Raw genomic sequence first — 10,873 nt, 5'->3', positions numbered from 1 at the left:
GGAAATCCTGTTTAGCATATTCAGAACGGTATGTCTCGACTGCGCTGGGCTTCTGAGCCTTTAATGAGAGCAAACTGAATGTACATCACCAATCTAGATTGCAGGGATGCACTTCAGTGTTTCTACATGATCAACAATCAAAGGGAGAAACCTCTGCAGTCTGCATGGACCTGTGCTGCAAGGACTGACTTACCACAGACAGGCAAATATGGTTCTTAAGTCCTAACAGCAGGCCACAGGAGAGAAACTCTTAAAAAGCTGGAGTTATCTACTCAGGTAGCATCCATCACCTCTCACTGCTGCAGGAAGAGAGGGAGGAGGAAGGTGGGAAGAGCAATGCACAGAGAAGAATCTTTATCCAAGGGCTATCAATTGCAGAGCAAGGCAGCAGGATAGAGACCCAGCACTCTTTCAACCTCCACATGCCCTCTCCCCACAAATGCAGCTGCCACCACTTGACAGGATAAAAGGCGAATTGTTCAGCTTGCTCCTTTTACATCTAGGAGGGTAGTCTTTTCCAAGGAAAGGGCTGTCAGGTTTTCAGCTGGACAAAGCAATGACAAACACACCCCCTACACTGCCCTTTTTTGCGTATCTGAAAGGGAGAAAAGGAAAAGGGAGGAAAACAAAAAAAAAAGGTCTGTGTAAACATTTAAGAGGAGACATTTTGGATTTGTTTTTTTCTTAAGGGATAAAATAACCCTTCCCTATAGCCCCACCCTCAAAGCACTGGTTTTGGGGAGCACTGAAAATGGAGATTCAGAACTGCATGCTCCGGTCTCGGAAGAAGCCCTCAGCCACTTGTGCTTCTCTGAAAGTGACGGTAATGGAGTTTGCTGTGATGTCTGTCACTGTCACTTCGCTGGGGGGCACAGTGGGAATCCAAGGGAGACTGCCATCCACATCTGCTGCAGAAGGAGAGGCAGATAAGAGCATGTTAGTGGGAGAGAGAGAGAGGGTGATGGAGAAGGAAGGAAGAAGAGAGGGAAGGGAAGGATTGAAAAGGGGTCTCCTTTCTGACAAACAGTGGGTGAAATCAGCCAGCATCAAGTCTGCATGTACAAGGCAAGAAAGAGCATGGGCAAGCCCTCCCCTCAGAGGCTAAGGGAAAATGGAGGATCACTGCAGGATATAATGGGAAAGGAAGGAGAAGCAAAGGTTTCCCGACACACAGGAGCACAGGAGCATTGGAGCAACCTACGCAAAGGTCGGAAGACCCTGTAACACCACACAGTTCACCTAACCTTGCACAGTTCCCTCGTAACTCTCACCCCTTCTCAGCCCCTGATTTGGCTCTGTGTCAGCAAAGCACACTCATCCAGGTGTGAGCTCACCTGCTTGTAAATGCCCTTCTCTGCTGAAAAGTAAAAGAATTACACACTCTTACACACGCTCTTCAGATATTCCTATGCGGAGTCAAGGGGATCCAAAATGGAGGGTCTTCCTTGTACTGCACCTGCAATGGAGCCTGTGCCATTCTCCCAAAAATCCATCAATACTGCTTCATAGAGAGGTCTCTCTCCTGTTCTTGCATCCCTCCTTTGCCCCTGGATATCTCCATGTAAGAAACCCAAGCATCCTTGCATCTTCTCACTCTAAGAATAATTATCAGTCCCTCTGCCACCCAAAGCCTCACTTCTCCCCAACTCCCAAAGGCAGCCACAAAAATGTAGAGAAAGGAAAACATCCCCTCTCCCTGTCACTATACCTGTACTATATACCTTGCTGTCCCAAGCTGAGCAAGGAATGAGGGCCTATTAATGGTTTATTTCCTGGCCTCTGTCTCAAATACCTGGGGTGCCTACTTTCACTTCAGGAAGAGCCCAGTCCCCCCCAACAATAACTGGAATTCCATGCAGGCTGTTTGTCAAGGGGATAGCAAAAACATTTCTGTACTGCTGTCCACTCTTCTCCCCAAGCGCTTCTAAGGGTGCTTCTAAGGGTGAAGCAGCCCCACACTTGCTTGTTGCCATGACGCAATATTTGGCTCCTCTGTGCTACCCTCATTGCTGCCTTCCTGGATTTTGCACACTGGTCAAGTCCTCTCAGAAGGGAGGCCATAGTTCTGATTCCCAGAACAATGCCCTCTTCCCAAAATTCTGCATAATCCAGCAACTCCTAGCAAGGTGTAGCAGGATTCCCTTAGCTACTACAACACGCACAAGCCCTGTTTTCCACTCCTCAGGAAAGCTACGCCTTCAGAAACTCTAATAATGCAGGGGTAGAGTTTCCCTGGTAACTCAGAACTACGCATGCATCCCACAGCCCTCCTGAACAAGATGCTGGTATCCCTCCCCAAAATGCCAAATGTGCTTGGACATCTCCCATGCCTACATTTGTGCTGCCTACTCAGTGGGATCAAGCAAGATTTACCATCCCCACTTCATCTCTCTCATCCCCTCTCATGTAGCTCTATAGCAAGGAATTTTAGAGGACATGGGGTGTAGAGAGGACAGAAAGGAGGGATCAGAGGAATGCACTACGGCTTTCTAGCAGCATTCCTGTATGTTCCTGAGAGCAGCACTGTGAGAAGAGTGCTGGTGCCCAAGCCTGTCCACTGCCAGCCAAGCTCCTTTTAGCAGGGCAGCAAGCTGAAAACATGTGGATGTACAGACAGAGGCAGAGTTCAATACTACCACACCTGCATGTCACCTCTGCTGTGAGGAAACTGTCAGAGAGGAGTAACTTGCAGTATTGTCCACGTTTTCCAACCCTGTGAGGGGCATCACTGATACGTCTACAGAGAGGCAGCACCAAAAAGCAGATTAACCTGTGCTATTCATCCAAACAAGAAAGGAACTTGCAGACAAGAGTGCCACAGTGTGAGCCAGTGAAAACTGCTCTGATCTGACCTAAACCATAATCCCAGGATGAGGCAAGCAAGGAGGAAGCATGCAGAGCATCCTTCTTATGCCCCAAACTTCACAGCCAAGGCGTGTCTGGCCTTACCTTCTTTGCTGGTGTGCTGCATAGCCTCCCAGTCCTCAGGGCCCTGCCTGGCCTCTAGGCCCACTGCATCATTCAGGAAGAACTCACGCCTGCAGTTTCGGCTCTCCAGGCTTGAGATGCGGGGGAACTTCTTCCTTGACAGTCGCAGGTACTTCTGGTTTTTGCGCTGCTTTCGGAGAGAGAATGGCAGGACCGCTCCCCCAGTCTTCTCTGAGAACTCTGCCTGCCCTGGCTTGGCCCCTGGCAGGCTGCTGTCTCCTCCTCCAAACCTCCGTGCAAGAGAGAAGCAGAGCTTCTCCTTTCCCTTGTGGGCACTCCTCAAGTCCATGCCATACAGCCGCTGCCAAGACATCAGGGCAGCAAGGGTGAGAGCAGAAATCTGATAATACAGTCAGGGCTCCCACCTGGGAGCCAGGAAGCTATTTTTCGTTCAGTCCCTGAACATACAGATGAGTAGGGTAAGTTGTGCTGCTTCTAGCAGACTGCTTCTCTCACCTCTTCAACTGCCGTCTAAGCTTTTCCTAATAGGGACTTCCTAGGATTAGATGTTTTGCTCGACAACAGTAAAAGCATGCTGGAACTCTGCTTCCAACCAGTGGCTACCTTTAACACGATGGGAAGTCCAAGCCCAACATAAAATTAAAAGAGCACAAAAAACAGGTAACCTGCAACCAGCCAGGCCCAAAGTTTCTAAAACCCTAGTACAGATGACAAGAGCTGTTGTTAGTTTGTTCGGGGTTTTTTTGGGGAGGAGCTGCTTTGTTTTTTAAAGACAAGTTAGCTGGCTCTTCAGATCTAGCTGCCTACCAACTGATTTCATGTTGTTGTGTTAGCTTGTTACCACCCATTTTGTCCATCCGACAGCAAATGGACAGTTTCCACCTCCCTGCGAGCAGCTAACAAGTTAGAAATACACAGAAGAGCAAGAGGCTACCTGCAGTAGGAGACGCTTTGGTTTGGGGCCTCTTTTCCTGTACCCTGATGCACGGTCTCTCTCTTCCCTGTGAAAGAGGAACACAAATCACACCAAGTACTAAATACCACAGGACATCTACCTTTTGCAGCACAGCTCCCTCATTTCTTTCATTAAAACCCAATGGTGACCACTGGGCTTTGAAAACATTCCAGAATCACTTCTGGTAGGAATGAAAGCCTTGCAATATGGGAATTTCTCTGACTTAGCTGATCAAGGGTGTGTTTAGAGAAACTTATCACCTCTCATCACTCCAGTCCAGCCCTGGACCTGATTAAAACCTAAAACTGATTGCTGTTTGGCTTAGTGCTGCTTGTTCTTGGCGTTGTTTCTTAAACACTGCTAATCAAAGCTGCTTTAACCCTTTTTCGTCCACCTAAGCCAACATCAGGGTACAGAGGTCATGCAGGATCTCATCTTTGAAGTAGGGACAGCACGGGCACTTTATGCACACTGTGAAATAGACACTGTTTCCTTTTCTTGTGTGCAGGGAGAGAAAGAAATGCGCCCTTACTTTTCTTCATAAGCCACTACCAGGCGAGGGTCCAAGATATGATCCTCTGGCTCCCATGTGCTGTATCTGAAGACAAACACAAGGCATATAAAGTAAACAGTACTTTAATGAAGTATTCTCTCTGCAGGCCTGTTACCAGTGCATTATGGCCCTGGATACTGTCTTCACAAGGGTCAGTGGGGCCTGCCACAACATTGTGAGAGCTCTGAGGAATCTCAGCCATTCCCTCCCCAACTTCCCACAGACACCACCTCCCTTTCCCAGAACATGAAGGACCAAGCTTCAAGCAGATCTTTGTAGGAGAACAAGGAAGACTTTCCTTCTCAGGCCCCCCTCCACGCTGTTTGCAAAGCCTGTACAGACACTCAGAAACTGATTTTAAGTCAATCCTAAACAGGTCTCATCTGCAGCACTCCCTCAAACCCCATGGAACAATGAGACGTGATCTGATACAGCTTTCTGAAAAATAGGTCTCTCTTAATTTAGAGTGCTCAAGGAGTAAGTATGCTTCCTCACCTGCATTATTAATTACCTCTAATTACTGGAACTGAAAGTATTCATTTAAGAAGAGTTTAATTTTTCTCCACCGTTGGCATTCAACTAAACATGTTTAGATCTGGGCCCTGAGGCAAGTTGATGGCGGCTTTCCAACTATTCCTCTTACTCGACTCCCCCTGCAGGTTATTTCTATTTAGCAGAGGTCATCAGTGTTTCTGTACCAGCACAGGAGGAACCCATCCGCCCTGTGGTCAGGGCTACCAAAACTACTGAAAATAAGCTTGATGCTTTAGAAGTAGCCTGTGAACAGAGTCACTCACTGCCCCATCTCCCTCCTCAGTTGCCAGAGAACTGTGACAGGAGTCAGATGCTCAGGAAAGGACTGAACCCACCAAGAAGACAATGCCAAAACCAGTTTCCAAAAAGAACAGCTGCACTTAATACTAGGGAGAAGCACCCAAAACCTCCCACTGCAGAAAGCATAATGGATCACAAGATGGTCCTCGTGGCATGTTTGCTTCTGAGGGAAAGGTGGCATGTTTCTACCATACAAACTCAAAGGCAAGAAAGCAAGTCTGAAATCCTGAATGCCTCAGAACATTAATTTTCTTGGAATGTGAGGTCCAGGGCCTGGAAGCAAAGACCCTCCCATCCCCTGGGGAGGAGGGTCAGAAAGCAGCCACACTCGGGTATGTAAGGGTACGTTTGTATCAGTGCCTTTAAACAGGGGGAAAGCATTTCAGGATCTTTATGTTTCTGGATGAAGTGCAGACTGAGCATGAGGACATGTGACGCATGCACGTACGTACACAGGGGAGGTGGTTTGGGAATGCTTTTCCCTTTCCTCTCTCCATTAGGTAGAAGAAAGGTATGAATTAGAGGAGCATTCCTGGAGAACGGATCTAGAAAGTACAGTTCTTTTGTAAAAGGGAGAAACAAAATGATGAAATTCAGGTATCCCTAGGTGCACTGTGTATCAGAGAGTTAAGAACAGCCATGTCTTCATAATCACCTGATCCTTCCCTCCCTCCTTTGCTGAAGCCTCCTGCAGCAACCTGGCAGTAAGCTGTCAATGCCAAGATACTGTTGAACAGAGGAAGGTTTCCTCCCAGCTGCAGGGATTCTGGCACTCATTCTACAAATTTAAGAAAAATAATAACACAAGGAAGGTGGAAAAAAAAAAAAGCCACTGGATTGCTTTTCATGGGCAGAAGAAAAAAAAAAATAAATAAAAGGATTTGCTTTAGAAAAACAGCCAAACTGGTGGGTGTTGCCTTTTTCTCCGCAGTTCAGTTTCTGGCTTCGCTGCAGTGGCAAAACACTGCATATAAAAAAAAAAAACACAACCCATGGTTCAGTCTGCCACGTGCGCGCGCGCACTCAGAGCTGTATATACGGGTACACACCGCCGAGGCTGCAGCAGAACTGCAGAGAACAGGCACTCTGGAAAACAGATCATATGATCTTCCTTCCCCCTCCTTCTACTCCACCTCTTCCCCCTCCCTCTTAACTCCAACACAAGTTGTAAACAAGCTTGTAGCTAGAATCAGATTGTAACTCCTCCATTCCCTGACTCCAGCAGCATAATCCAGAATTTTTTATTAAAAAGAAAATAAAAAAGTGAACTATCAACTACGTGGGAAAGTAGCAAACTACTGACCTATCCTCATTCCCTTCCATAAAGCTTTCAATGGGAATGATGGGATAACTGGTACAGAGATTAGAAAAAGCAATGCAACGGGGGGGGAAGGGGGGGAATGAAGAGAAACACAACATGGGATGAGGAAACGGAATATATCGGAAGACAAAGATGCAAGCAGCGTGTGGTGCTGCATGCTAACACAAGCATGTATATGTTTAGCCACAAGGAACAGAGACTGCTAGCAAGATGAAAGTGACTTCAGTGCTCAAAGCATCTTGGTTTAAAGCAACTCAAACCACTGAATGAACAGATAAAATGGAGCTGGGGGGTAGAGAAGAGAAAAAAAAAAAGACAGTGCTCCTCAGAGTCTAGGGGAAGAGGGAAGGTCTTTGGACATATAACATTCAAAAGAAGGGAACCCTATCATCCTCTCGCTCCCTGGGCAGAAGGCTGTACTTTTAGCTCCCAAAAGCGAGTTTCTGGCACCCCCAGAGTTCTAAGGTGCAGTGCAGGGAAAGGCAGCAGTAAAAATAAGGGCTGCTCTATCAAAGGAAAAATTATGCCATGTCTCAGCCCACCTTCTTGGCAAGTGGCCTTAAAAGAGAAGGACTTAAATGTGTTTGTTGAAAGGAGAATGGGATAAACGTCAGAAGAGGATCGTGCCTGACAGGCTACAAATACATTTCCCAACCTCTACCAGTGATTAAATAAGGCTACTTAGAAGGCTGAAGCAGTCCAAGAACTGATGCACACTATATGGCAACTGGCAGTCCACGAGTGCACAAGGTTACACTTTGACAGCAGAACTTACAGTCAAGAACAAATTCATCCTTTCCCACCACCACCAGAGAGAGGAAGCTGCTTATATTCACACATGCGCTATAAACCCTAAGGATTAGGCACAAGGATTAGACACACAAACACATTTCAACTTCTTGGACACCAGGTACAATCAGCAAGGACTATCCTAGTGGGCCCCACTTCGCAGCTGTGAGGATGAATCCATAAAAGCAGTCCCCTCTGCAGTGCAACTGTGTATGTAATGTAGTGGTACCCACACACACTGTGTATGTACACACACACAGTTACAAATAGAAAAGCAAAGACGGGGCCCCATATGGGTTGGCCAGGAGGCTGTTCTACAAGACTGCTAGCTAACATAGTAATATTCTCCAGTCACCTAATCCTTTTAATCTCAAAGCATTTTACAGACTATTTAGGCACAGAGCAATCACTCTTCTTCAGAGGCAGCTGCATTTTAATAAGTATCTGTAAACAGTGCATAGCAATGCTTTAGAAAGGCTTTTTTTTGTTTCCTTTTTGCAACATAGCAACCAAAGCAAAAGCAGAAGAGGCACTCAAAATAACAGAAGGGTCTGGACAAGGTGGCATGGCAGTAATTTTCAAAGGACAAAGATCACCTGCATTTGGCTACAATCAGTAAATCTAAAACACTACCCCTTTCTGTTTGTGAATTGCAGAGGGGAAATGGTAAGACAAGACAAGACCATCAACTGGTTTTCAATTTTAAAAGACTACATATAGCTCTAAAAATAAAGTGGGGTCCTCTTGGTGCTGACTCAGAAAAGCAGAAGCCATTCCAAATTCAGAAGAACCAGGGTTTGCTGTCAAACTCATAATGAATTTGTATCTAGAAAGCATCTCTGTGGAACATTTCAGTGGTGACAAAACCCAGTCAGAATAGACAGGCACACAGTTTGTATCCGTCAGTTGCCCGTCCAGAAACAGATTTGGTTTTGGTTTGTGGCTCTTCGGTTTTGTTTATTGTCACTGGAATGAGGGACAAGACCAAGATGCTCAGTTGCAAAGGTATGGTGTAAGCTATTATTGAGTATTAAAGAAACAAGAGTGAAAGACAAGCAAAACAGGACTTACTTGGGGGGCCATCCTTTCCATTTCACCAGGTATTCTACCTTACCCTAAGGGCAGAAAAAGGAAGAAGAAAACAGGTGAACTCCACAACCAGATACAGGCTTCAGCAAGAGATGCAACCGATCAACAGGACTCAGCTCTGTGACTGAATAGCTCATTTCCCATTGCTCTGTTTTCAAAACAAAGCCACTTCCTCATTTACCCACACTTGCTATACCTTTCCCCCCAGAAAACGGGCACACAGGGGGATTTAAACATGCTTGAATTACCATCAGCTCAGGATCATACCTTTGCAGAAGCCTTGCAGACAGAACCCCAAGAGCCAACCACAGAGCAAGACTATAACCATTCCCACTTTTACAGGCAACCCTACAAGAAGTCAGCACGCAGAAACACGAGGGGGAGATGTGTGCCAGGAGCAAGTGTCAGAGGTATTTATTTTTTAAGCAGAGAGAAGAAATACAATCTTTCAGACCCTATGAAGCATCTCTTTGACATGTTCCCTTCCAGGTGCTACATGCTTTACACAAACACCGCTCCATCCATCACAGTCACTCAGCCTTTTGACCCAAGCAGACAGCAGCTCAAAGCTGAAGTTCAGTTACCCATTTATTTGTTCACTCTAAGTACAAGATTTAAAAAGGAAAAAAGTGTAGTGATTGGAGTTCAAGGCCTTCATGAGCAATGCATACACGTATTAAAACCTTTAACATTATCCTGAGGGGCTTGTCGGGCACTTCCCAAAGCACGGCAGAGGCCTCCATGCATGCAGGATGACCGGCTATTGCAGCTGCAGACATCTCTACACGACTGCATAGCAAGCAAAGCACCTGCCCCAGTACTTGAGCCAGAGAACTGATTTTGTTTCCCTCGTGGGGGAAACAGCAGCTTCACAGAGTCACAGACTGGTCTGGGTTGGAAGGGACCTTAAAGCTCATCCATTTCCAACCCTCTGCCACGGGCAGCAACACCTTCCACTAGACCAGGCTGCTCCAAGCCCTGTCCAGTGCTCAAAGCCCCTTCCCCACCTTTGGAGACGCTGCCTTGCAAGGAACTATCCACCCGAGGCCACAACACGCCGCGCACTTGCGGGTTAATGCCGCCCGCGGCCCTCCCGCCGCCCCGTCTCAGCCGTCCCGCATCCCGTCCGCTTCCCGTCGTGTTTACGAGTGTTTCGCGCAGGAACGGCCCTCGGCAGCGGGTGGGGTGACAGCGAGTGTTGGGGTGGCAGAGGCGGGCGGCACGGTGTAGCTCGCCCGCCCGCTTCAAGCGCCCCATCGCGAAGCGCTGAGGGGCTCTGTAGATCAGGCACGCACGTAGCGCTGTGGCACCTCGAAACGGGCAGGAGCTAAGGCCGCCTCGGCAAGGTGGCCGAGGCGTTCCTGGGTAAGGTACGAGAAAATCCGAATGTCGTGTCCGGTCTGCACTGAGCACCAACCTGCCGCACAGAAACGTGCTTGTGCTTCCCAACCGCTGCATTAAACAACTGATTATTATTATCTAAGTCCCCTAAGACATTTTTTTCATCAGAGCAGGGACTTACTCCTTGTATATGTAGCTACCTGTTCTCCCAATAGCGTGATCCACTAGTTCCTCCACTGTCACAGGATTCTGTTTGTATGCAGAGTATGTTACGGGATGAATATTACTGTACAAATGGCAAACATTAAACAAAGGGAAGCCTACAGTAAGACCGAGTTAATGTTAGTTTGAAAGTGTTCACTTGCACACAACATACATACCCAGTCTGTACCTGTGGATGCAGTAGCTGGCAGGGTGCTTATTCGTGCTGCAGCCGTTGAAGATCTCAAAGTTCACTGCTGGGGAATTGTGGCTGCTGGGCTAACCATTAAGCAGAGCTACCAGTTTATAACATAGGTTTGGTTCTGTAGCAGCATAGCATTGTCTGTTCCAAGGTGTTTTTTTTTTTTTTTGTGCTGTGTTGCAAAATAATAAAATGAAAACAAATCTTTGATCTTTTAAACCCTTTTTTATATTATGCCTCTATGTTGTAGAGGGAATAGAGAAAACTAAGATTTACTTTGTTTCTCAAAATCAAGACCTTCAGAATAAAAAAGCAGAGACAAAAGAAGATTAGAACATTTCTCTGAATTGCAACAACCTGTTTGTAATCTCTTTCCTTGCACTTCAATCCAATTACTATGGTGCCGAACCAGAAAATGGAAGAAACTGTGCACCAATGACCACCTTAGGATAAAATAAAAGAAACAAAACCAGGAGTCACAGCAAACTTGCAGATGAATTTGTTACTGATAAATTGTTGCACTTCTTAGCATTGGATATTTGCAACGTGTTATTTAATATATGTCTTTTTAAGGTCAAGAATTTATATATTTCAAAATTAAAGAAACTTTGTTAATGAATACTGAAGGAGTTCTCAAAA

The 10,873-nt window shown here is 46.4% G+C and overlaps 1 protein-coding gene across 1 annotated transcript; it reads right to left on the bottom strand.

Annotated features, from left to right (window-relative positions):
* Positions 1-651: 651 nt before the first annotated feature.
* Positions 652-9,747, bottom strand: CBX7 (chromobox 7). Its single transcript, XM_057425372.1, has 6 exons — positions 9,556-9,747; positions 8,473-8,516; positions 4,437-4,502; positions 3,884-3,950; positions 2,950-3,289; positions 652-908 (listed from the first exon to the last, which is right to left on the bottom strand). Exons 1-6 carry the CDS (start codon positions 9,745-9,747, stop codon positions 760-762), a joined length of 858 nt encoding a protein of 285 aa, XP_057281355.1. The 3' UTR covers positions 652-759.
* Positions 9,748-10,873: the final 1,126 nt, after the last annotated feature.

Source organism: Pezoporus wallicus, unplaced genomic scaffold (assembly GCF_028554395.1).
Source record: "Pezoporus wallicus isolate ANWC-B61680 ecotype Strahan unplaced genomic scaffold, APGP_CSIRO_Pwel_v1 contig_8110, whole genome shotgun sequence".
In the NCBI taxonomy this organism is placed as follows: domain Eukaryota; kingdom Metazoa; phylum Chordata; class Aves; order Psittaciformes; family Psittacidae; genus Pezoporus; species Pezoporus wallicus.
This window is presented reverse-complemented; position numbering and strand designations above follow the sequence as displayed.

Coding starts and splice junctions, on each gene's coding strand:
- CBX7 (XM_057425372.1), bottom strand. CDS start 9,747: ATGGGGCGCTTGAAGCGGGCGGGCGAGCTACACCGTGCCGCCCGCCTC. Junction 8,517..9,555: donor CGGGCGGCATTAACCCGCAA/GTGCGCGGCGTG, acceptor TTCTGCCCTTAG/GGTAAGGTAGAATACCTGGT. Junction 3,951..4,436: donor GTAGTGGCTTATGAAGAAAA/GTAAGGGCGCAT, acceptor CCTCTTTCACAG/GGAAGAGAGAGACCGTGCAT.